This window comes from Neoarius graeffei, chromosome 15, assembly GCF_027579695.1.
Source record: "Neoarius graeffei isolate fNeoGra1 chromosome 15, fNeoGra1.pri, whole genome shotgun sequence".
Lineage (NCBI taxonomy): Eukaryota > Metazoa > Chordata > Actinopteri > Siluriformes > Ariidae > Neoarius > Neoarius graeffei.
In genome coordinates this window covers 24,199,535-24,227,383 of record NC_083583.1, presented here as the reverse complement: position 1 = coordinate 24,227,383, position 27,849 = coordinate 24,199,535, and the positions used below count along the sequence as shown (strand labels likewise).

The 27,849-nt window shown below is 44.2% G+C and overlaps 1 protein-coding gene across 5 annotated transcripts in view; it reads right to left on the bottom strand.

The window, feature by feature from the left end:
• The window catches only part of LOC132899294 (A-kinase anchor protein 13), a 230,217-nt gene that overhangs the window by 181,804 nt on the left and 20,564 nt on the right, over positions 1–27,849 (bottom strand). For all 5 annotated transcript variants that reach the window (XM_060941061.1, XM_060941060.1, XM_060941062.1 and 2 more), the window contains exon 2: positions 12,415–12,458. In XM_060941061.1, coding sequence (XP_060797044.1) covers positions 12,415–12,447 — 33 coding nt within the window. In that variant the 5' untranslated portion in view covers positions 12,448–12,458. The remainder of the gene's footprint in view (positions 1–12,414; positions 12,459–27,849) is intronic.

Genomic DNA, 27,849 nt, shown 5'->3' with positions numbered 1-27,849 from the left:
TACTTGCAGTACGAGAGGTCCCACAAGCCTCCACGGGGTTTTCTCCCTTTGAATTATTATATGGGCATAAGCCGCGTGGCATTCTAAATGTGCTGCGGGAAAATTGGGAGGAGGGACCTTCACCTAGTAAAAATGAAATCCAGTATGTTCTTGACCTGCGCACAAAACTCCACACCCTCATGCACCTAACCCAGGAGCATTTGCGCCAGGCACAAGAACGTCAAAGCCGGCTGTATGACAGGGGCACGCGCCTTAGAGAGTTCATGCCGGGAGACAAAATGCTCGTATTATTGCTCACGTCGAGTTCTAAATTAGTCGCCAAGTGGCAAGGGCCCTTCGAGGTCACACGGCGAGTCGGGGACATCGACTATGAAGTGACGCGAACGGATAGGGGCGGGGCACTGCAAGTCAACCACCTCAACCTTTTAAAATGCTGGAATGAGGGGGTCCCCATGGCATTGGTGTCGGTAGTCCCAGAGAAGGCGGAGCTGGGGCCGGAGGTAAAAAAGACAACATCTCGGACCACTACGGTCGCTTGTGGAGACCACCTCTCGCCGGCCCGACTCACAGAGGTAGCCAAGTTGCAGAAGGAATTTTCCGACATGTTCTCAACCCTTCTTGGTCGTACCCACCTCATAGAACACCACATCAAAACACCCCCGGGGGTGGTAGTGCGTAGCCGCCCTTACCGCTTGCCTGAACACAAGAAAAAGGTGGTTCTGGACGAACTCAAGGCCATGCTAGAAATGGGCATAATCGAGGAGTCCCACAGTGACTGGAGCAGCCCAGTGGTCCTGGTTCCCAAGACCGACGGGTCAGTCAGGTTCTGTGTGGACAATAGAAAGGTCAATGCGGTGTCTAAATTTGACGCATACCCAATGCCTCGCATTGATGAGTTGCTTGATCATTTTGGCGCTGCTCGCTTTTATTCGACACTGGATCTAACAAAGGGATATTGGCAGATCCCCTTGACTCTTCTATTCTGAGAGAAAACGGCCTTTTCCACACCGTTTGGTTTACACCAATTTGTCACGCTCCCTTTTGGGTTGTTTGGGATGCCTGCTACATTCTAGCAGCTTATGGATAGGGTCCTCCGCCCTCACGCTGCCTACGCGGCTGCCTATCTAGATGATATAACAATCTACAGTCATGATTGGCTGCGGCACTTGGAACACCTGAGGGCTGTTCGAAAGTCACTGAGGCGAGCGGGCCTCACAGCTAACCCGAAAAAGTGTGCGATTGGGTGGGTGGAAGTATGGTATCTGGGGTTCCACTTGGGTCATGGGCAGGTGCATCCCCAAATTAACAAGACCGCAGCGATTGTGGCCTGCCTGAGGCCCAAGACCAAAAAGGAGGTGAGGCGATTCTTGGGGCTGGCTGGCTATTATCGTAGGTTTCTACCTAATTATTCGGACGTCACCAGCCCGCTAACCAACCTCACTAAAAAGGGGGCTCCAGATCTGGTCCAGTGGATGGAGCAGTACCAACAGACCTTCTCTGAGGTAAAAGCTGCACTGTGTGAGAGGCCACTTTTACACTCCCCTGACTTCTCTCTCCCCTTTAATTTGCAGACTGATGCATCGGACAGAGGGCTGGGGGCCGTTTTGTCCCAGGAGGTGGAGGGTGAGGAGCGCCCCATGCTGTACTTCAGCCAAAAGCTGTCAATGCGTGAAAGCAAGTACAGCACAATTGAAAAGAAGTGTCTTGCCATCAAGTGGGCGGTTCTCGCCCTCTGATACTAACTGCTGGGGCGCCATTTCACTCTCTGTTTGGACCATGCACCCCTCCAGTGGCTCCACCGCATGAAGGATGCCAATGCGCGGATCACCCGTTGGTATCTCGCTCTCCAGCCATTTAATTTCGAGGTGATCCACAGGCTGAGGGCACAGATGGTGGTGGCAGACTTCCTGTCCCGTTGGGGGGGGAGTCAGCTTCAGGCCGTACAGCTCCCCGGCCTGAGTCGGGCGGTGGGGGTATGTGGCAGCGGGGGCATGGGCAAGCAGCAGTCTGTGAATGGAGGGTGTGGTCGGGGAAGGTAAGTGGCTAAGTCATTCCACCTGCTGTCAATTGTGTGTGTGTGTGTGTGTGTGTGTGTGTGTGTGTGTGTGTGTGTGTGTGTGTGTGTTTGTTTGTTACAGGGATGGAGCATAAAAGGAGAGAGCAGAGAAAGGGAGCTCTCTCCCCAACCACAACGCATGTGTGAGTGAGTGAATAAGTGAGAAAGAAAGAAAGCTGAAAAGCTAAATAAAGTCGTTTGGGTAATATCAACTCTCGCTTGCCGTGCTTCTGTGCTCCACCCACATCAGGGATTGCTACACTAATCTAATCTAATCTCATTAAAAGTTTCAGAGAATCTGGAGAAATCTCTGTATGCAAGAGACAAGGCTGAAAACCAACATTGGATGCCTGTGATCTTCAGGCCCTCAAGTGACAGTGCATTAAAATCAGACATGTGTCTGTAGTGGAAATCACTGTATGGGCTCAGGAACACTTCAGAAAACCATCGGCTGTGAAAACAGTTCATTACTGCATCCACAAATGCAAGTTGAAACCAGATATAAGCAATATCCAGAAACACCGCCACCTTCTCTGGGCTCGAGCTTTTACAATGGACTGAGGCGACATGGGAATTGTCCTGAGGTCTGATGAATCAAAAGCAGAAATTCTTTTTAGAACTCATGGACACCATGTCCTCCAGGCTAAAGAGGAGCGGGAACATTCGGCTTGTTATCAGTGCACAGTTCAAAATCCAGCATCTGTGATGGTATGAGGGTGCATTAGTGCACATGACATGGGTAGCTTGTACATCTGGGAAGGCATCATTAATGCTGAATGATATATACACGTTTCAGAGCAATATGCTGCCATCCAGACAAAATATTTTTCTGAGAAGGCCTTCCTTCTTTCAACAAGACAATGCCAAACCGCTTTCTGCACATATTAAAACTGCATGGCTCCGTAGTAAGAGAGTCCGGGTGCTAAACTGGCCTGCCTGCAGTCCAGACCTGTCTTCCATTTAAAACATTTGGCGCATTATGAAGCAAAAAATTCAACAAAGGAGACTCCGGATTGTTGAGTAACTGAAATTGTATATCAGACAAGAATGGAACAACATTTCACTTTCAAAACTACAGCAACTGGTCTCCTCAGTTCCCAAATGTTTGCAGAGTGTTGTTAAAAGTAGAGGTGATGGGTCTTTTGGGTCGGCAATGATAAGGGTACAGGAGGAGTGGGTATTCTCCTGGCTGAAAAGTGGGTTGAGCATGTGTTGGATATCAACCGGATCTCTGACAGAATCTGTCTTATTAAGATCATTGTGGGGTCAAATATCTTATCAATATTTACAATCTATGCTCCCCAAGTTGGGCTGTGCGAAGCTGCAAAGGATGTCTTCTATGACGAACTTCAGAATTTAGTGATCAAAATTGGCACAAATGAAACCCTCCTCATCTGTGGTGACTTCAACGGTCACATTGGGGCCTCATCCTCCGGGTACGAGGGGATACATGGTGGTTTTGGTTATGGGGAGCGCAATCTTGAAGGTGAAAGGATCTTAGAGTTCTCTGTGGCTAATGAGCTTATTATCTGCAACTCTCTTTTCAAGAAGAGAAGCACTCATTTGGTCACCTACAAGTCTAGCGAGTGTTCTACCCAGGTGGATTACATCTTGACTAGGCATAGTCACCGCAGATTTGTGACTAATGTAAAGATACTACCTAATGAGGAATGTGCCCCACAACACAGACTTCTGTTATGTGACTTGGCAGTTAGTCCAATTAAGTGCAAAAGATCAACCTTTAAACGCAAGCTCCGTGTTTGGAAGCTTCGTGACCCTGAAACCCAGGCGAAATATCAAGAGGAGGTTGAGAAGGAGCTGCATGAATTACTAAATTCATCTGCAGAGGCCCCGTCAGTGGAAGGAACGTGGCATGCCCTAAAAGGTGGCCTGTTGAAGGTAGCGGAAAAACTATGTGGTTCGACCAAGAAAGCCAGTGGCTGGAGAAAGGAAACATGGTGGTGGGACGAGACAGTGAGCTCTGCGGTGGACGAAAAGAGGCGGTTATGGAAAAGATGGCGTAAAGAGGGTGGCAGTAAAGAAGAATATCTCGCAGCTAAGCGTAATGCTAGGCGTGTGGTCTTTGACGCTAAGAAACGTGCCGAGAATCAAAGGTTTCAGAATGTGGAGAAAAATGAGATGGACATCTACCGCATTGCTAAGCAAATGAGAAGAGTGAATCAGGATATTGTTGGTGAAAGTGCTGTGAGAAACGACCTTGGCTGTCTGGCAGTAGATGACGATGCTAAGAAGGAAGCCTGGAAGGAGCACTACGAGCATCTCCTTAACATAGAATTTCCATGGTCTGTAGAGGATTTACCAACTGCTGAGCCTGTTGCAGGACCTCCAGTGCAGGTGACCCCTGTAATGATAGCTGAGAGCCTGACAAAGATGAAAACTGGCAAAGCCCCCGGACCTTCTGGCATTGCCACTGAAATGCTAAAATCTTCTTCTGAAGTTACATGCCAAGTGTTAAGTAATCTTGCCAACTCGATCATAGCAGAAAGGAAAATACCAGCTGACTGGGATGATAGCTATATTGTCAACTTGTATAAGGGGAAAGGCGATGCTGCAGAGAGAGGTAGTTATAGAGGTCTTAAACTCACCGAACACTGTCTTAAAGTCATCGAAAGAGTCATTGAGGAAATATGCCGTGGCATTGTTGACATCAATGAAATGCAGTTAGGATTTGTGAGTGGCAGAAGTACAACTGATGCTGTTTTCGTCGTTCGTCAGCTACAAGAGAAATATCTTGCGAGAGACCGAAGGCTTTACCTCATCTTTGTGGATCTCGAGAAGGCATTCGACCGTGTCCCCCGTGAGGTATTGTGGTGGGCCATGAGGTGGCTAGAACTGCCTGAATGGTTAGTTGGAACAGTGCAGGCCATGTATGCTCATGCCAGAAGTAGAGTACGTATTAACAACTCGTACAGCGAGGAGTTTAATGTTTGGGTTGGAGTTCACCAAGGCTCTGTCCTCAGTCCTCTTCTGTTCATCATCATCCTTGAGGCTCTTTCAAGAGACTTCCGTACGGGCTGCCCCTGGGAGCTACTCTATGCAGACGACCTGGTTCTGATATCTGAATCTCTCGAGGATGTGCTCAATAAATTCCAACGTTGGAAGGCAGGGCTCGAGTCCAAGGGCCTGCGAGTGAATGTGGACAAGACAAAGGTGATGTTTCTTGGCCCCAATCTAAACCCCCTAAAAGACTTGGGAAAGTTCCCGTGTGGTGTTTGCCGGAGTGGCGTGGGTAGCAACTCTATCTTCTGCACAGGCTGTTCTCATTGGATCCATAAAAGGTGTAGCGACATCAAAGGAAGGCTCACTGCTGACCCATGCTTCAGATGTAGAAGGTGTCTAGGAACAGCCCGCCCAATTGACAACAGGCCATGCGAACATGTCACTGTTGACGGTCAGACGCTTGGAGTCGTTGACTCCTTTTGCTATCTGGGTGACACCATCACATCGGGTGGTGGCTGTGAGGCTGCTACTATTACAAGAACTAGATGTGCATGGGGCAAGTTCAGAGAACTTCTCCCAGTCCTGACATGCAGGTGTTTGTCTCTATCAACACGTGGGAAAGTGTACAAAAGCTGCGTAAGGAGTGCTATGCTTTATGCTAGCGAGTGTTGGCCCCTGAAAAGTTGTGAGCTCGGAAGATTAGAAAGAAACGAGAGGGCCATGCTGCGTTGGATTTTGCATACCGAGCCTGACGATAGATCGAGCACATCTATCTTGAGAAGGAGGCTCGGTCTGACAGACGTGGAGTCTACCCTCAGGCGTCGGCGACTTCGCTGGTTTGGCCATGTGCAGCGTAGCAACTCCATCATCAATCGCGCATGCCACCCCAAAGTCGCCGGGCGTAAACGTCCTGGCAGGCCCCAGAAGTCCTGGCAGGAATGCGTGAAAAATGATCTGAAGGCTGCTGGTCTGTCTGCCAGCGACACCCAAGACAGAGCTCGATGGCATGCTGCTGTTCTCCATGCGACGTCCGACCCACTCTGAAGTGGATACACGGACGCTAATTTCCGGATAGTGAGTGAGTGAGTGATGCAACACAGTGGTAAACATGCCCCTGTCCTGACTTTTTTGAAACATGTTGCTGACATCAAATTCAAAATGAACATATATTTTTCAAAAAACAATAAAATTTCTCACTTTCAACATTTGATATATTGTCTTTGTACTATTTTCAATGAAATATAGGGTTTCCATAATTTGCAAATTAGCACATTCTGTTTTTATTTCTGTTTTACACAGTGTCTCAACTTCCTGGAATTGGGGTTGTATTTCTTATCATTCTGACTATTCACATATGAATCAGTTCGGTGTTCATGCCACTGATTCATTATTTCCTGATGTGTTAAGTTGTACTAATATCCTCATTAGGAAAGCATTAGTTACATATTAACATGTGACTTTTTTCATGCATTGGAATAACTGTGTGTGAATACAGCTAGTGAAATGAAATATCACTCAGTATTGGGATCAACCTCATGGCAGACAAGTCGAGGTGATCTTTCTTCAATGCACAATACATAGCGAGTCATTCTAACGCATCAGATCTTGGTGTCATCTTTGTTGTTCTCCCTGTGTTATGACTGATCTTTTCACCTGCTTAATTGTCCCATGTGAGGTCTCTTTGAACCAGAATCAGATTTCAGAGAAGCCAGGAAACCGCCGTGTACAAGATTGTGTCTTTGAGACACAGGGGGATTCAGGTTGGTAGCATCAAGACTCCTGCAACCCACCCGCTACCCACTGCTGCTTCTCCTCTATAATGTAGTTCATTACACTGTAGCTCATTACAGTCTCTACCTACTAGACCTTCAACTATTATGCTCAGTCCCAGTCACTACACATCGAATAATAATCACCATAATTGCCTTTTATGCCTTTATGACTTGCAATATCATCCCAATAGTGATTTAGTCCTCGTGGTTTTATTAGACTTTAAACGGAATTGTCTGCAATAACAATATACTCATCTGTTCGTCTTCAGTAAGCACGTGATAATTGAGGTGGATTCAGAGTCTATTCAGGAAACATGGCAGGAAAACTTTTCTATGGGCTAGAGAACCACCACAGAGCCCCGTCATTACATCACTGTATATGTCTGTATGTTTCTGCTTTCCCAGCAACACTAACGCCAAGCACAACAACAACAATGGTGGACTACTAGATTAGGCAGACCAGATGCAGCACTAGCTGTTTTTTTAAACAGAGGTCACAAAGTCGGGGAAGCCATGGCCTAATGGTCAGAAAAGCAGGTTTGGGACCAAAAGGGTGCCGTTTTGATTCCCTGGACCGGTAAGAATGGCTGAAATGCCCTTGAGCAAGGCATCTAACCCCCAACTGCTCCCCAGGCTGTTCTGGGTATGTTGTACGCTGCTCTGGATAAGAGCGTCTGATAAATACCATTAATGTAATGTTACAAAGTATTAGCTGGTCTTGTTAGTCATGATAATCCTGCCCCCAGTCCCTGACACAAGCGGTTTATGGTTCTAGACCAGCAAAGTGTCACTCTCGAACCAGTTTTCCCAACCAAAAGCTGGTTCTTTGGCTGTTGAAACGCAAAAAAGAACTGGTTTGAGATTAGGCACTGGCTCTGAACTGGCCCTCGAACTGCCTTGGTGGAAAAGAAGTAAAAATAGAGAGAGGACCAGCCCACCTCAAGGGATCCCACACCCATTTGCATTCCCATTTTTTGCTCAGATCATGGAAAAATTCCATACAGAGAGTAACCCAAGAACAGGACTGAGTTCAGGACCCTGGAGCTGTGAAGTGGCAAAACTAATAACAACAAGGGTATTCGAATAAATACATTCTGTAAAGGTCTGTGGCAGCGGGGGCGTGGTCAAGCGTCGGTCTGTGACCGGAGGGCGGAGTCAGGGAAGGTAAGTGGCAGAATCACTGCACCTGATGTCTGTTAATCTGTGTCTTCCCCAGTGACCGCGCCCTATATAAGGAGAGAGAGAGCAGAGGAAGAGAGCTCTCTCCCCAACCAGACGACTTGTGTGTGTGTGCGTGTGTGTGGCTGGGAGAGTGAATATTACACTGAAAAGTGCAAAATAAAGAGTTTTTGGGAACTCAGTTCTGGCCTGCCGCCCTTCTGTGCTCCACCCACCTGCTCTCGTTACTACAAGGTCCATTTATATTAAATCCAGGGTTCTCCAGAAAATCTGAAGTAGCCAGCTAAAAAAAAAAAGTAGTAGGCGGGTTTGGAATTAGCCAAAGGCAGACTAATGTTAGGGGGGCATGCCCCCCCCCCGAAAATTTTTAAATTTACATGCCTTCTGGTGGCGTCTGGTGCACTCTCAGCTAATAAATTACTAACTATTTCCCTGTAAAATACTTGAAAAATATTTATGAAATTTCCCTCCATATGTATGTGTGCTTGGCTTTCTCAGTCCCCCTCTGTCGCATAACTACATGGTGAGGTTATTTAGTGCATCTGTAATGTACTTGATGTACTTCTGGTGCAGTATTGTGGATTGTATAGTTTTAGTTTCAGCATACAGTAAATATTTGCACACAATTAGTTATTTGCACTTGTGCTTTATAAGTATGAAGCCTTAGCTAAGGGACCAAACATCTCTATGGGAACTCGATGGGTAGCTTCTGGATATGAAAATAACAATTCCTAGAGAGAGAATGATGAATCTTCTAATTATTTTCTTTAAGTTTACTTATCATTCATACCTTCTAATCTAATAAATTGAGGAAAACTGCTACGGCATGGTCACGTGGTCCGACTCAGCCAATCAGAGCGTGAGAATTGATCAACAAATATGGCATCGCGTCCGGTAATGCTAGACCTGAATCAAAGACAATTTTACGGTGGAATACAGTGGTGCTTGAAAGTTTGTGAACCCTTTAGAATTTTATATATTTCTGCATAAATATGGCCTAAAATATCATTAGATTTTCACACAAGTCCTAAAAGTAGATAAAGAGAACCCAGTTCAACAAATGAGACAAAAATATTATACTTGGCCATTTATTTATTAAGGAAAATGATCTAAAATTACATATCTGTGAGTGGCAAAAGTATGTGAACCTTTGCTTTCAGTATCTGGTGTGACCCCCTTATGAAGCAATAACTGCAGCTAAACGTTTCCAGTTACTGTTGATCAGTCCTGCACACCGGCTTGGAGGAATTTTAGCCCATTCCTCCATACAGAACAGCTTCAACTCTGGGATGTTGGTGGGTTTCCTCACTGAACTGCTTGCTTCAGGTCCTTCCACAACATTTCGATTGGATTAAGGTCAGAACTTAGGCTTGGCCATTGCATGTTAACTTTATTCTTCTTTAACCATTCTTTGGTAGAACGACTTGTGTGCTTAGGGTCGTTGTCTTGCTGCATGACCCACCTTCTCTTGAGATTCAGTTCATGGACAGATGTCCTGACATTTTCCTTTAGAATTCACTGGTATAATTCAGAATTCATTGTTCCATCAGTGATGGCAAGCCATCCTGGCCCAGATGCAGCAAAACAGGCCCAAACCATGATACTACCACCACCATGTTTCACAGATGGGATAAGGTTCTTATGCTGGAATGCAGTGTTTTCCTTTCTCCAAACATAACACTTCTCATTTAAACCAAAAAGTGTTATTTTGGTCTCATCTGTCCACAAAACATTTTTCCAATAGCCTTCTGGCTTGTCCACATGATATTTAGCAAACTGCAGATGAGCAGCAATGTTCTTTTTGGAGAGCAGTGGCTTTCTCCTTGCAACCCTGCCATGCACACCATTGTTGTTCAGTATTCTCCTAATGGTGGACTCATGAACATTAACATTAGCCAATGTGAGAGAGGCCTTCAGTTGCTTAGAAGTTACCCTGGGGTCCTTTGTGACCTCGCCGACTATTACACACCTTGCTCTTGGAGTGATCTTTGTTGGCCGACCACTCCTGGGGAGGGTAACAATGGTCTTGGATTTCTTCCATTTGTACACAATCTGTCTGACTGTGTATTGGTGGAGTCCAAACTATTTAGAGATGGTTTTGTAACCTTGTCCAGCCTGATGAGCATCAACAACACTTTTTCTGAGGTCCTCAGAAATCTCCTTTGTTCGTGTCATGATACACTTCCACAAACGTGTTGTGAAGATCAGACTTTGATAGATCCCTGTTCTTTAAATTAAACAGGGTGCCCACTCACACCTGATCGTCATCCCACTGATTGAAAACACCTGACTCTAATTTCACCTTCAAATTAACTGATAATCCTTGAGGTTCACATACTTTTGCCACTCACAGATATGTAATACTGGATCATTTTCTTCAATAAATAAATGACCAAGTATAATATTTTTGTCTCATTTGTTTAACTGGGTTCTCTTTATCTACTTTTAGGACTTGTGTGAAAATCTGATGTTTGTTTTAGGTCAGTGATTCTCAAACTGTGGTACGCGTACCACTAGTGGTACGTGGGCTCCATTCTAGTGGTACGCCAAAGAATCACTTAATTAAATATAAATAAAATTTAAAAAATAAAATAAAACGTGAAATACTATCCATAATATCCGAATGGATGAAAATATCTTATCAACCGATGACAAGAAAATGAAAGGAGATACAAATTAAGTTAATAATTTTAAAAAGTTTGCAAGTGCTTCTGGGTAGCCATACATAGCATATGTACGCATTCCCGCCGGTTCCGCTGACAGACGGTTATCTGCCATTGGTAGACTAGGCTGTGATGGGAAAAGGTGGAGGTGGCTTTGCTAATTATGACGAGTACGACAAAATTACTGTCGTGGCTTAAATCCGCGAATGGGAGCGTGGATCAGGAGAGAGGGAGAACTGAAGAGGACGTGTGTGAGCCGAGCGCGGATGGTAACGACAGTGGCAAAACCAGCCCCAGAACTGCTAGCAAACGGCAGAAACCAGTAAGAAGGAAGTATGACGAAAAATACATAAAACTGGGATTCATTTGGAGCGGGACAGAGGAGCTGCCCAGGCCGCAGTGTGTTGTATGCGGGGACGTTCTGAGCAATGAGTCCATGAAACCATCGCATCTCAAACGGCATCTTACAACCAAACACACAGCACTAAAGGACAAACCAATGGATTTTTTTACGAAAACGTGATGAACTGAAGCAGTCCAAGTCCACCATTCTGTCCTATGGTACACCTGTAGCCAAAGCACAGGAAGCTTCATATCGTGCCAGCCTCCTGATCGCCAGAGCCGGTAAGCCGCACACAATCGGGGAACTGCTGTGTTTACCATTAGCCAAAGAGATGACACGTATCATGTGTGGAGAGAAAGCTGCCAGAGAGTTAAACTTGGTGCCGCTTTCAAATGACACCGTGTCAAGGAGAATAAATGACATGGCTGACGATGTTAAAAAGACACTGATTGAGCGCATTAAGAACAGTAGATATTTTACCATACAGCTTGATGAGACTACAGATGTTGCAGATTTGGCCAATTTATTTGATTCATTATTTAAGTACACTGTTTTATTTTCCTATATTTAAACACAGTGTTACTGTTCAAAGTACTGTGTGTAATGTTACAGTGGCCAACAATATTAAATATACTTGTTAAATAAAACCTCCGCCTTGTTTTAATGAATACTTAGGCCTACTACGCTACTGTATTTTAATGTTGGTCATTATGGTGGTACTTGGAGAGCCAAGTATTTTCTGAGGTGGTACTTGGTGAAAAAAGTTTGAGAACCACTGTTTTAGGTCATACTTATGCAGAAATATATACAATTCTAAAGGGTTCACAAACTTTCAAGCACCACTGTAATTAGATTTGAAAATGATGGGCAGCAGAGACAATATAAATTGTTTGAACACTGAAAGGCAAGTTGTTGTTTTGTTTTGTTTTTTCTGGGATCGAGTCACGGCGCAGACCGTCTGTGTAGGCGGAGAAAACTACCAGTCACTAACGCTTGTGGACATCTCTGAACTTCCTTGCTTATAAATTAAATCAATGTAATTATCCTGGCTATTAAAATTTATTTTTGCTGTTCACTAATGAGACAAAAAAAATAAATAAAACGTCCTAATCTCTAGCTGTGTCGCTAATGTCCGGTCAGATGAGCTGCTTTCAGCTAAATAATTGATATAAACACATGCGGGTGGATAAACTGCAACACAGAATCTGCTCCAGGTTTAGAAACTCAGGTCGCTGAACCTTTGCACACATGTAAGGGTTAATGCTTCCTGATCTTTCACAGGCTATTCTGCACGTCTGATCATCTTTCGGGTGTAATCAAGAGACAAGCTTTTTCACTGTTTGTCGAAAAGGCTGTTTTCTGCATTCAAAACTGTCCACAATGCATCTATATTCACATCTAAACCAGCAGGTGCACAGAAGGAGCTTGGAGGCTACTTACATACAACGGGGCCTGGCGTGGATTAAGTTTCATGACACTGGACACTGCAAAGAAAGTAAAACAATGTTAGAGAAAGGCTTGAGGTGCGGTGCCATTAACAATCCTCAGAAAGCTCAAAAATCAAGCCAGTGTTTCTGCCGATCTTAATCAGCATTTTTGGTTTTTCCTAACGTTTCACAAGAAAAGTAGTCAATTCATACAATGGGGGAAAAAAAGAAAAAGTAAAGCCTGTCTGCATCAATACAAAACAGAGCAATTTCCTTGTGCAGGATGAATGCTGGTCTAAAAACAGGGCATTAAGTCGTACTGAACACTGCATCATTACCCTATTCTTATTTCTCTGGAGTTTTATTTAAAATGCTTCGGCGGCAATAAAACAGACTGCGATTGCCGTAACTTTGACCTTTGCTGGATCGTTTCCTTCCTGAATAATAAATATATAGGCTAATCTTGGAATTAAAGGTCACATAAAAGGCTACTCAGCTCTCTCTAATAATACTGCTGCCATAATCCTCTTCCCTTAAACACAGGCTGTGTGTCATTACTTACCTTCAGACAGATATATAATAATATAATAATGTAGGAACCATAACACAGGACCATAACACTTACACGCATTCATCTCATAAACGCTTTTATTCAAAATGAGGCAGAATCCAATCCATGCACAGGAGCTGATTTCGATACAAGTGCAGCGATTCTAAGGGTTTCTGCATTCATTATGAATTCATACTTGTGCACTCACATTCAATTCCAAGACACTTTTCTATTTCTTTATAATGACGGCATGAAGTAAGGAATAAATTATGCCCTAAAGTGTTTTATTCCTCTAATAGTGCAGCACTTTGTTTACCATAACAATTGTGTATTTATTAAAAATGCAGCTTGTCGTGTTAGAAATAATATCTCACTGTGATTTTTTTTTTTTTGTGATATCTTTAGAAGATTGCAGCTTGCACTAAAACATCAAAGCTAGTGTTTTATTTAAACACACTACCAGTCAAAAGTTTGGACACCTACTAATTCATAGGTTTTTCTATATTTTGACTGTTTTGTACATTGTAGAACAATACTGACGGCATCAAAACGATGAAATAACACATAGAACATAAATGGAATTATCATATGACCCATATGGACCCACGCACGCTCTTAATAAAACCATTAGGAAAAGTCACATGACTGAGCAGATGCGGATTTTTGAATCCGGTATGGAAAAGCCGTATGTGGCCCCGGATTCGTTTCTCTTGCTTCCATCGTTTTCATTTTGCTCTGAATTGTTACTTTGAAAAATGAGTGACACAACTGAGCACGGTGAAAGTGAATTTTATTATCCAGATGATTTATCAGGGGGCGGCACGGTGGTCCCCTCCTAGAACTGCCACCTTATTGTGGTGGAGGGGTTTGTGTGCTTGAATGATCCTAGGAGCTATGTTATCGGGGGCATTACGCCCCTGTTAGGGTTTCCCAAGGCAGACAAGTTCTAGGTGACAGGCCAGACCAAGAGCAGTTCACCAAAACCCTTTATGGAAATTAAAAAAAAAATCAAGGACCGTGATGTCGCCCAGTATGGCACAGCCAGGGCCCCACCCTGGAGCCAGGCCCAGGGTTGGGGCTCGTATGCGAGCGCCTGGTGGCCGGGCCTTTGCCCATGGGGCCCGGCTGGGCTCAGCCCAAAGCGGTGACGTGGGTCCAACCTCCTGTGGGTTCACCACCCACAGAGGTAGCCGTAGGGGGCCGGTGCAGTGTGGATTGGGCAGCAGTTGAAGGCAGGGGCCTCGACGACCTGATCCCCGAACACAGCGGCTAGCTGTTGGGACATGGAATGTCACTTCGCTGGGGGGGAAAGAGCCTGAGCTTGTGCGGGAGGTTGAGAGGTACCAGCTAGAGATAGTCGGGCTCACCTCCACGCACAGCTTGGGCTCCGGAACCCAGCTCCTCGAGAGGGGCTGGATTCTCCACTTCTCTGGAGTCACCCAGGGTGAGCGGCGGTGGGCTGGTGTGGGCTTGCTTATAGCTCTCCAGCTCAGCCGCCATGTGTTGGAGTTTACCCCAGTGAACAAGAGGGTCGCCTCTCTGCGCCTTCAGGTCAGGGAGAGGGCTCTTGCTGTTGTTTGTGCCTACGGGCCGAATAGCAGTATAGAGTATCCAGCCTTCTTGGAGTCCCTGGGAGAGGTACTGAGAGGTGCTCAGACTGGGGACTCCATTGTTCTACTGGGGGACTTTAACGCTCACGTGGGCGAGGACAGTGACACCTGGAGGGGCGTGGTTGGGAGGAATGGCCTCCCCGATCTGAACCCGAGTGGTGCTTTGTTATTGGACTTCTGTGCTAGTCACGGTTTGTCCATAACAAACACCATGTTCGAGCATAGGGGTGTCCATAAGTGCACGTGGCACCAGGACACTTTAGGTCGGAGGTCGATGATCAACTTTGTTGTCGTTTCATCTGATCTCCGGCCCTATGTCTTGGACACTCGGGTGAAGAGAGGGGCTGAGCTGTCAACTGATCACCACCTGGTGGTGTGTTGGATCCACTGGCGGAGGAGGAAGCCAGACAGACCTGGCAGGCCCAAATGTATGGTGAGGGTCTGCTGGCAACGTCTGGCCAAGCACTCTGTCGGGGAGGTCTTTAACTCCCACCTCCGGGAGAGCTTCTCCCAGCTTCCGAGGGAGGCGGGGGACATTGAGTCTGAGTGGACCATGTTCTCTGCCTCCATTGTCGATGCAGCTGTTCAGAGCTGTGGCCGCAAGGTCTCCGGTGCCTGTCGTGGCGGCAATCCCTGAACCCGGTGGTGAACACCGGAAGTAAGGGATGCCGTCAAGCTGAAGAAGGAGTCCTATTGGGCCATGTTGGCCTCCGGGACTCCTGAGGCAGCTGACGGGTATCGGCAGGCCAGGCGTGCCGCAGCTCAGGCAATTGCGGAGGCAAAAACTCAGAACTGGGAGGAGTTCGGTGAGGCCATGGAGGAGGACTATCGGTCGGCCTCGAGGAAATTCTGGCAAACCGTCCGGTGCCTCAGGAGGGGGAAGCAGTACTCTGCCAACACTGTTTGCAGTGCGGGTGGGGAGCTGTTGACCTCGACTGGGGATATTGTCGGGCAGTGGAAGGAATACTTTGAGGATCTCCTCAATCCCACTGTCACGTCTTCCATTGAGGAAGCAGAGGCTGATGACTCAGAGGTGGACTCATCCATTACACAAGCTGAAGTCACTGAGGTGGTTTGCAAGCTCCTTGGTGGCAAGGCACTGGGGGTGGATGAAATCTGCCCTGAGTATCTCAAGTCTCTGGATGTTGTGGGGCTGTCTTGGCTGACACACCTCTGCAACATCACGTGGCAGTTGGGGACAGTGCCTCTGGAGTGGCAGACCGGGGTGGTGGTCCCTCTTTTTAAGAAAGGGGACCGGAGAGTGTGCTCCAATTATAGGGGAATCACACTTCTCAGCCTCCCCAGGAAGGTTTACTCCAGGGTACTTGAGAGGAGAATCTGGCCAATAGTCGAACCTCGGATCCAAGAGGAACAATGCGGTTTTCGTCCTGGTCGTGGAACACTGGACCAGCTCTATACCCTTCATAGGGTGCTCGAGGGTTCATGGGAGTTCGCCCAACCAGTCCACATGTGCTTTGTGGATCTGGAGAAGGCATTCGACCGTGTCCCTCATGGTATCCTGTGGGGGGTGCTTCGGGAGTATGGGGTTCGGGGCTCTTTGCTAAGGGCTGTCCGGTCCCTATACGAATGGAACAGGAGTCTGGTTCGCATTGCCGGCAGTAAGTCAGACCTGTTCCCAGTGCATGTTGGACTCCGGCAGGGCTGCCCTTTGTCACCGGTTCTGTTCATAATTTTTATGGACAGAATTTCTAGGTGCAGCCAGGGGCCGGAGGGAATCCTGTTTGGGAACCACAGGATTTCATCTCTGCTTTTTGCGGATGATGTTGTCCTGTTGGCTTCTTCAAAACCAGGACCTTCAGCATGCACTGGGGTGGTTTGCAGTCGAGTGTGAAGCGGCTGGGATGAGAATCAGCACCTCCAAGTCCGAGGCCATGGTTCTCGACCAGAAAAGGGTGGCTTGCCCTCTTCAGGTTGGTGGAGAAGTCCTGCCTCAAGTGGAGGAGTTTAAGTATATCAGGATCTTGTTCACAAGTGAGGGAAGGATGGAGCATGAGATCAACAGGCGGATCGGTGCAGCCTCTGCAGTGATGCGGTCACTTTACTGGTCCGTCGTGGTGAAGAAAGAGCTGAGCCAAAAGGTGAAGCTCTCGATTTACCAGTCAATCTATGTTCCGACTCTCACCTATGGTCACGAGCTTTGGGTAATGACCGAAAGAACAAGATCACAGATACAAGCGGCCGAAATGAGTTTCCTTTGCAGGGTGGCTGGGCGCTCCCTTAGAGATAGGGTGAGAAGCACAGTCACTCGGGAGGAGCTCAGAGTAGAGCCGCTGCTCCTCCACATCGAGAGGAATCAGCTGAGGTGGCTCGGGCATCCCTGGGGAGGTGTTCCAGGCATGTCCCCCAGGGAGGAGGCCCCAGGGAAGACCCAGGACATGCTGGAGGGACTATGTCTCTCAGCTGGCCTGGGAACGCCTTGGTGTTCTTCCCGAGGAGCTAGCCGAGGTGTCTGGGGAGAGGGAAGTTTGGGCTTCCACGCTCAGACTGCTGCCTCTGCGACCCGGCCCCGGATAAGCGGAAGAAAATGAGATGAGATGGGCACAGTGGTGTAGTGGTTAGCACTGTCGCCTCACAGCAAGAAGGTCCTGGGTTCGAGCCCAGTGGCCGGCGAGGGCCTTTCTGTGTGGAGTTTGCATGTTCTCCCCGTGTCCGCATGGGTTTTCTCCGGTTTCCCCCACAGTCCAAAGGTTAGGCTAATTGGTGGCTCTAAATTGACTGTAGGTGTGAATGGTTGTTTGTCTCTTATGTGTCAGCCCTGCGATAACCTGGCGACTTGTCCAGGGTGTTCCTCGCCTCTCGCCCACAGCCAGCTGGGCTCCATCTTGCCTGCGACCCTATAGAACAGGATAAGCGGCTACAGGTGATGGCTGGATGGATGATTTATCAGACACATACCTAATGACTTGACTCTATTTTGTTTTCAAATCAAAGTTCTTCTGTGTAGACGTAATAGGCTTGTATTGATGATGTCTCCATGAGCTGGCCCAAGTTTGAACTGGCTTTTACTAACGATGTCATCTTAAAATCGTTTTCATTTCAAGAGGACAGTAAAGTCAGTGGTATTTTATAGAGTTCAAACTGTTATTTCAAACTTGTGCAAAGGTGATTCAGCATATAAATGGTATGCTGTCAATCAAATAAAAATTGATTGGTTCGTTTTTCGCACACCGTTGTTCATTGTTTTCCACTGTGTATGTGAGTTAAAAAAGGTCATATGATAAAAAGCTTATTGACTGGCCGGACAGGAAAATATTTGGCTCACCAAATATTTTCCCATCTGGCCCTCCCACTCAGTCAATAAGTATATATTATGTGGCAAACGAAACGGTGTTTAAAAACACAATAACAAAGTATGTTTCATATTTTAGATTCTCCAAGAGACAGGAGGCAAAATTGGAGGTGGTGGAGTTGAGGATGTTAAGGTTTGCGATGGGAGTGACAAGATTGGACAGGATAAGGAACAAGCACATCAGAGGGACAGCACATGTGGACAGCTTGGGAATTAAGCTAAGAGAGATGAGGCTGAGATGGTATGGGCACATCCTGAGAAGAGATGCAGAGCATGTTGGAAGGAGAATGTTGAGGATGGAGCTGCCAAACACACGAAAACGAGGAAGGCCAAAGAGGAGATACATGGATGTGGTGAGAGAGGACATGAAAGTGGCAGGTGTGGTAGAGAAGGATGCAGAAGACAGGGAGCAATGAAGACGAAAGATCCGCTGTGGCGACCTCTAATTGGGAGCAGCCAAAAGAAGAAGAAGAAGATTTTAGATTCACCAAAGTAGCCACTGTTTACCCTGATGACACTTTATACACTACTGGCATTATCTTAACCAGCTTCATGAGGTAGTCACCTGGAAAGCTTTTCAGTTAACAGGTGTGTCTCGTCAAAAGTTAATTAGTGCAATTTCTTGCCTTCTTAATGCGTTTGAGATCAAACAGTAAATAATAAATAATAAAAATATAGTCAACAACTCTATTCCACAACTGTAGTAATCCATATTACGTCAAGAACCGCTCAACTAAGTAAAGAGAAATGACATCCATCATTACTTTAATACATGCCCTGTGTCCGAAATCACTCACTCATTCACTACTCCCTACTCATTATCTAGGGAATTCTATTTAAAGGACCATATAGTGAGCTCGTTGGTAAAATGAACAAACACTTTCGGACACTACTCCGTCACGCCGTTATTTACATCATTACTGTCGCACAATTAAAATGTGCCAGATCAGTCGGCTGGTGAGTTTTCAAAATAATAAATACATGCATGTATTTTTGTGATAAATCCATATTATACTGAGCGTATTTCCTACATTAATCAATACAAAATACTTTGTGTCTGCTGCATCTTTCAGTTTTTTTAAATCAAGGCTGAATACTTTCTTCTTTGCTGCTGCCTTTTATTAAATCAAATTTGATGATTCAACGGCAGTGAATCATCTGATCGATTCGGTCCGTTCCTCACTCTGCACTGTAACTTTTATTCTTGTATTTTATCTGTCTTATTCAACTTTAGCTTATTTTGTATTCTCTTACTATTTTAATTGTACTTGAATGTCTGTTTATAACGTGTTTCTTCCTCCATCTATTCACCCCATCACACTTTTTTTTTCTTTCAATGCAACCGCAATGAGTGATGCGATATATTGCTTGGCTAGTGACCATTGGTTGTACACTACTTTTCATGATGCATTGTGGGATACTCTGAGTGCCCTACATAGGGTGTAATAATTTTCACTTTACATTCAGACAGCACTACAAAATGGCAACCTCACTATATAATGAGCAGTGAGTGATTTCGGACACAGGAATGAAGTGTCGTTTAGTTAATGAAAATAAATGACTACAAGAGCACTCGACAGAGTTCATACCTCTGCCAGGCCTCATGTTATGAACATTAAAATGAAATCACTTGAAACGAGGATAATACTCAAGCTGTACACCAAATTTCACCAAAATCCATTCACTACTTTTTGAGTTATGTTGGGAACAGTGAAAAAAAATCCTGGATCCGCATACATATCCAGATTTCCATCAAAATCTAATCAATTGTTCCTTGGCCCATGGCTCATCTTTCCTCAAAATTTTATCAAAATCTATTCACTACTTTCTGAGTTACTTTGGGTACAGATAAACAAACAAATGGAGGAAAATTAGACCACTTGCAGTCACGTGACCGAATCCCGGCTGGAATGTAAACAGCCGCCATCTTGTCAGTCAACAACACAGCTGAATATTGTTGCACTCGTATACAAAATGGATCAATTTCAACTGCTGGACTACACAGCTCATTTTTCTAATGAACAGATAACTAGATATATGTCGAAATTAAACGACCTACAGATTAGTGACCCTTATCGATTACCGGACGTAGTTTTCACGACTGTGTCAGTGGATATTGAACTGCCAGAGGTGGAATACCCAGATGTGTATAATTACCTCATTAACTTTCCCTCGCTGTTCAGTGGTGAAGCACTGCTTGCTTATAAATCTCTGGACAGTTATCTTTACAGAAATTCAGGATTTGTTAGCCCCCCTCACATGTGGCATCTTGTAAACAAGAAAATAACAATCCTCATTGGACGGGTAAGTCACTTAAGTATTGAGTACTAGTACTGATACCACATGGATATACTGGAATAAATACATGGCGAACCTGAGATGAAATGGTCACTGCACAGGCGCCAGTGATCGTTCTTTCCAGTCGGTACCCATGCCTTGTTGTTGTTGTTTGGATCGGCCCGGCTGATAGCAGCAATCCATTTTGCACGCCTGTCAGGGTCCCGTGGCAGCCTATGAGACTTTCTTCCTGATTTCTGACCTCTCCTGTTGTGGCATTTATATGCCATACAACTCTCTGGCATTGTGGCACGGTAATATTTGCAGATTTGGGCGAAAAACAACGAAAGTCAGTGTCGGTAAATTGCGATGGCAGAAATATGGCGTTTGACCAACAAGATGGCGTCTGTTTACAATCTGGATCGGCTGTGACGTCACATGCAAGTGGACTATAGGAAAAGGTGCGGAGGTAAAAAAAAAAAACTTTCTGACCAATCAGAGTTGAGTATTTAACAGTGTTTGATTGATTTAATAGGTAGGCACACACATTCACAGGCCACTTTAATAGAAACACATTCACTATCCACTTAGCCAGTCATGTGGTAGCAGTGTAATAAACACAGGTCAAGAGCTTCAGAATGGGGAAACAAAATGTGCCTCAGTGACTCAGTGCCGGAAGGGCTGGTTTGAGTATTTCTGAGCACTTATTTTGAACACAATATTGTCTAGCAAATGGTGTGAAAAACAAAACAACAATGAATGAATGAGCAGCAGTTCTGTGGGTGGAAACACATTGTTGATGAGAGAGGTCAGAGGAGTTTAAACAGACTGGTTCGATTTAACAGGAAAGCTACAGTAACTCAAATAACCACCATATACAACTGTGGTGAGCAGTTGTATTTCTTTTGTTTGATGTGAAAATTAACTGAAACTCTTGACCTATAAAATATCTGCATCATTTCATGCATTGCACTGCCGCCACATGATTGGCTGACTGGATAAATGTTAACCCTTTGGGGTCGAGAGCTTCACCGGCGAAGCTCAACAGGTTTAGAATGAGTAGGTCATGTATTTAGATAAATATATTCGCGAGTTGTTTCTCATACAAGCATGATAAACATATTGACATAAACTTTATATACTTTACACTTTCCTATGTGCCCACTGCCAAATAATATTATAGTTTTAAAATGACCTAAATTAGATGAAACATAAAACTTGTCACCTTACTCAGTCACACCGGAATCGGCGCGCTGAGCTCCCACTTACACATTCATAAAAGACTACTCACATGGTAACGGTATGATAATCACTTTCACTCTTTTGCTTTTGATTGGCTTCTCTTTTGCAGTGGGAACACCCGCCATAAACAGGATAAACTCTGTCAGCCATAGTTTAGACTATTTGGAGGTAAAACTTTTTGCGAGATGGCACGCAGATTTTATGCGCTTCGGATGATTCAGGACAGCAAATCAATTCATGATTCAGTTCATGATTCAGGACAGCAATTCAATTCAATCTTGAGAACTGCAACACTGATGATGAACGGTGCCCTTTTTTTCTTTTTTTTTTAACTTTGACTTGATCTAGCCAAAGATCAACTCGAGTAAGTATAAATATATCTTCTATTTATTATGAGCAGATCGGTTGATATGTGTGCACTATAGTGTATACACAGGAAACATGACTGAGCAATTTTTCTACAGTTAAAAGTATTTTCCTCAAAAATAGTCAATTTTGCTCAATTTTGAGTTTAGAGAGTAAAATTTGGAGATGGAGCAAAATTACAGAGTAATTGTGTAACAGAGTTGGTTGTGGCTCTGAACTGAGTAAAATAGTACAAGAGTTAATTTCAAGACACACTGAAGAGTCAAATACTAAAATAAAGTCAAATACCAGATAAATGAAGCTGTTGTAAAAAGCAGTTTTATAACTGTCTTGGAATGTGTGAAAAAAACATGACCTTACCCATTGGGACTTGATCTGATGGGATTAAGAGATGGCAGTGGGAGGGGTTTTCACTCTTCTCATTGAATGGAATGGAAATTTTTACACTTCTCATTAAATACCCCTCCCGCAGCCAACCCTTTATCCCAAAACAATAGGGCATACATTTTTTTGATGGCCAGTTAATTTCCCAAATCAATGGAGCAGATTTAAGTTTTTGTGCTTGACACATTCCTAAGACTGAAAAGAATCACCTCAAGTGATCAAAACGGTTCGTCACAATGGGTAAGGTCAAGTTTTTTCAAACATTCCAACACAGTTCTAAAACTGCTTTATACAACATCTTCATTTATCTTTTTTTTTAAGTACAATCATGGCATACATACTACAGAGATACTATTGTAGCTGAACTTGTGCTAAATACAAAAACGTCATATGACTGAAAATACTGCTTAGATTTGTTGAAATTGACAACAAAATCAGAGCATGCCAAAATCATTAGAGTGCCAGAAAATACCCTCAGACCCCAGAGGGTTAAATACAGTATGTACAGCAAGTGTAGGTGTACTATTTGCTCATGTTTGCTTTGTCTTCATAAATCCATGATGTGTTTTCCAACAATCAGGGTGCCATGCTTACTTATTTATAAATCGACACCATTTATTTGCTTTGGATGATTCTCTTTTTGTTGAATTATCATTGTCATTTGTCATACAATTGGGGTTTATTGAGTTGTGGCAACCACATTTACCATTTAATACTCCAAGCCAACTGATCCAGGAATCTCTCAGTGACACCTGATAACACTAGTGTGTCTAATCTCGGTGAAACCACTTCAGAGTACATCAGATGTTTTTTAATATTAATTCTTCACCATTGTATGTTTTCGCCATGTGTACTTTGATCAGTCGTCCCAATAACACATGATACTGGATGTTCCTTTACCTTGTATATCTTTATCTCTTTTTTTTTTAAATACCATGAGACCAAAGTCAAATAAGCCAGCATTTCTCTTCTAGTCTATTCTAAATATTTGAGCGTTTTGCCTAATAAATAATTTAACCCTTAACCCTGTGTTTCTGCTGTAATGTTTAAAAATGTGAAGTTGTAAGCAGATACTACGCTACACTGAAAACCATAGCATTGTTTTGCACCGTATCATCTCTCCTAGTTCCACCCGAGCTAATTTTAATCCACCTCTTGATCCCGTGTTCCACCCAACACTTCATTTTCCCTTATTGACACCAAAAACAAGGACGTGGCCCAAAGCTGTCTTTCCATTCCTGAACTAAACCAGACAGATTATTTCAGAATAGCACTATACAGAATACATGGGGAAGATCTCGTTCCAGAAGGGATGTAAAACTTATGTTTGACAAGAAAGAGGAATCTAGCTACTAAAGAACACTCACTTATGTACAAGCACTCGATTTTATATTATTACAGATCTCTAACTTCCTTATTTACTGGACCTCCTACTGCCTCTGATCTATTTCAGTCCCAGAGATCTTTTGGCTCTTGGGTCAGCTTTCAAGCTACATTAGTCAAGGTTGACTGAACCTCTGTGTGCGTGTGTGTGTGTGTGTGTGTGTGTGTGTGTGTGTGTGTGTGTGTGTGTGTGTGTGTGAGGAATGGTCGGGGCTCAGTGACGGGGGGTGGTTTAAATGTTTAACCACAGAGTTTGTTTAACTGTTCCTCCGTGGCCCAGGTGTGAGTGCCCCCTCACTCAGACAGTTCACAAAAAGGACAGCTAAACGCTTTCTACTAAGCCAAGCCAGAAATATCTCCTGTCCTGAGACGGGGAATGGATCATCACTCTACTGTATAGTACTGAAACCATATGAGCAAAAAAAAAAATCAGCTTTTCAGCCTTATCTTGTAGCTTTTATTTCTATCAGAGGGTCTTCTAGGTCTTCAGAGAAGGCCCAAACATATCAGCATTTCAAATGTTATATTTAATTTCTTTCATTCTTTCATAATTTCATTATAATTATTCTATTCTAATTTGGCCTCATGTTCTATCAAATTTGCTTCGGAAATGAAAGGGTTACTGTCCTGAAAACATTAAAATTGAGTTATCCAGTGAGATTTTTTGTTTGTTTGTTGTCTCTAGGTTGAGAAGAGTTTAGAGCTGGATCAGTCATTGGTTAGGACTTCATTGCCGGGACAGAAGGCCACGACAGTGTATGTTTATGTAGGAAGTGACAGATGAATTCACCAAATCAGATTTTGATTTCGTGGGAGGGACCAAAAATTTATCGCCCTCAGCCTTCTCGAAGGCCAACTCGAGCTTAACCACGAGTCGGCGCCGTCAGCACAGCAGTGAAGTCACCTTCCAGCCGGTGTAGCATTCATCAGTAGTGTTAGCGAATGCTAATAAAGCCAGCGCTATCGAGGGCAAGTAGTACAGACTAACGACCGAGAAACTAAGGCTACATCCACACGACAACGAGATTTTTTTTTTAAAATATCGTGTCCACATGAGCAACGGATCAGTTACATTTCAGGTCCATATGGCAACGCAACGCTTGCTGAAAATGATGCAATACACATGCCACACCACTACGTGCGCTGTAAGACGGTCCCATTGGAGACACCAGAACAATAGAAGAAGAAGTAGACGCATGCGCATAAACCCCTTCTTCTGTAGCTTTAGCCACATAAAGTTTTGATTATTAATCAGTAGCGTAAAACGAAAGACGTGGAAAGAGGAATGAATGGGGGTAGATGGGAGCTGGTACGCCAACATTCTGATATCCTCCAGAATTCTTTAATGGTCCGGAATAAATTGAATGCTACAAGTTGATGGATTACTTTCTTCTACGTCCTTTTTGAGGAATGTATTGTCGGACTTAAACTAACATCTAAAGAGGTGAGATCGCTCCTTTTTTTTCCTATTTTTGCTGGCGGGATTGGTTTTGTTTTTAGAAAGCACACGGGCGGTGTGCGGTTTTGGTTACTGCTTCCGCAGTGTTTGGACTAGTTATAGGATTTGTTGACAACTCGCATCGAGTTCATTACACTTCTACCCGGCGTGAAGCACTGACAGTCATGTGGTTGTGACGTCATCGTAAACAAATCCGTTCTACTCATCCAGACGACTTCGCAACGGCGCCATTGCCAGATTTTTCCACTCTGGGACCCGTTCTCAAAAGATTTCGTTTTGGGGCACCCAAAACGCCGGTGCCGTGTGGACGCCAGGCCGAAACGATAAACAATTTTATCAGATTCACCTGAATCTGTTGCCGTGTGGACAGGGCCTAAGATTTCTGTCACCAGACTCTCCTTCCATGCACACTCACCATAGTATTCTTCACTGAGATGAAAAACTTAAGTTTTCATTTCCTGAATAATTTATTTAGTTACTTTTAAAATCAACAGAGCAACCTGACAGCCTGCTGCCAATCCCTTGCAAAATCCTTTGCCCTGTTGCTTTTTTGGTGTCTGGCTAAGTTTGGGCTGAGCTCAAGTCCCAGCTCTAATAGTCACAGTTCGCCACTGATTTCCATCAACAGTTCATGGGTTTTGAGTATGTGTTTATTTGTTTAGGGAACTTGTTGGCATCATTTTAAAACGGTCTTAGCATTTCAGATGATTGCTCTTAGCCTTAAGTAATTTAAGTAACAGTTTTCACAACACATTCTTTCAACTATGGGTTCTCATGAGTTTAGTTAACAAGGTCAGATTTAACTCATGAACATTTTATGTGTCTAATAAAATGTTAAATATTTACTAGAGCCCAGAGCTTTCTATTCCAGAAAGTTGCACTATTTTAGGTCCAAACGGACATTCCTTACAGATTACAGGATTTTATCATGCATAAAGGCAGAATGAGGTATACTTAAGTTATTCCACGAAATCGAGTCGTATATGAGCTGAGAGCTGAGTTGGCTATAAGCCATGCACGACGAGAATAAGTGGAATAAATGTTTTATTCTATCCACATTCACTGTATTTTGAGAAACAGAGCATTTTTATTTTTTGCAAATTCAATAAATAAAAACTTTTTTCCAAAACATCTGACAAAATCATTTCCGCTTAGAATGTAAACAAACCAGTGAAATAACAGTAACAATTTGCGAAAAATGCAATAATAATAATTTTTGAAAAATAAAAAAAGATGTTCTGACCATCAAATACTTTTATTCCATATTTTGTTGCTTCTTTTTGTATTTTTTGGGGTTTTGTTTTTGAGTAGTTTTTATTTTGTCCTCAGTTGGTTCAGCAACACGCTCTGCCATTTTGTTTTTCTCTACTCACAATATATGAGCTGATATCCTAGTAGTACAGCAGCCAATCAAAGTGCATGATTACTCATATCCAGTGAATGTGGATAGAATAATTGCTTTTAACTATACGTACGCAATATGGCTGCCGTGTGTATCCTGCAGTCCTTTGGAGCATTGCTTGTGCATGCTGTCAGAAATTAACGCTACATGTCCACATTGTGCAGTACTGTAAGTAGTGAGGTTACCAGGGCCTGATCTTCCCAAGCAGTACTAACCAGGCCCTTAAAGTGCAAACTCTGGACCAATGTTTTTTTTTTATATGAAAGCATGTGGTGGCACGGTGGTGTAGTGGTTAGCGCTGTCGCCTCACAGCAAGAAGATCCGGGTTCGAGCCCTGTGGCCGGTGAGGGCCTTTCTGTGTGGAGTTTGCATGTTCTCCTCATGTCCGCGTGGGTTTCCTCCGGGTGCTTCGGTTTCCCCCACAGTCCAAAGACATGCAGGTTAGGTTAACTGGTGGCTCTAAATTGACCGTAGGTGTGAATGGCTGTCTGTGTCTATGTGTCAGCCCTGTGATGACCTGGCGACTTGTCCAGGGTGTATCCTGCCTTTCTCCCGTAGTCAGCTGGGATAGGCTCCAGCTTGCCTGCGACCCTGTAGAACAGGATAAAACGGCTAGAAATAATGAGATGAGATGAAAGTGTGTCCCTTTACACACTCATCCAGAAGGGTAATTTTGCACAAGGCCATCTGTCTACAGCAGAAAAAAAGAAAATAACGAAATGCGTCTGGAAAAATCCCAAGGGAGTCTGGAGCCAGATTCGTGACGTTACCTGTGGAAGCGCCAGCAGGCTGCGCAAGCTTTGCACAGTTTCAGTGCACAGCCTGTGTAGACCAAGTGCTCCCATTTCTCTCTCATTGTCCAGTCTTTTGGAAAACGATGAGTACTAATCCCATCAATATTGGTGTTGCTACACCCGCCTACAATACATCTGTTAACCATTTTAATAATTACGTGATAACCTTGAAGAAATTTGCAGAAAACCACCAGGTCGTTTTCTCATAAACAAACCAGCGCTGATGTAGGATTCAGAAGGAGGCGTCCCGCATGTGACGTCACAAAAATCAATGTTTGCCGGGAAATCCAAATGCCAAGATTTTCCGAGGCGGACCAATTCGCCTCAAATGGCTTGATTTCAACTGAATTTTTCTGGTATTACGCAAGGTAAAAAAATTGCACAAAATGCAAAATGTGACAGATATTTGACCAAAGTTTAATATAAAATAGGAGAATTACATTGATCTTGCTCCTGAATTTACCCATGATATGCACTTTAAGGCACATTGGGCGCTGCCGATCTCCGTTTCTATAGCCCTTGACCTCTCAACTATACAACTAGGGTTACAGTGGGGGGCTGGTCTTCTGGTGACTGCGAGAGTTTGACTCCCTACTCACATCTGTATTGTGGCGTGCCTCACCAGATGGCAGTAGGTACCATTTTTATGATGGTCCTCAGTATGACCCGAC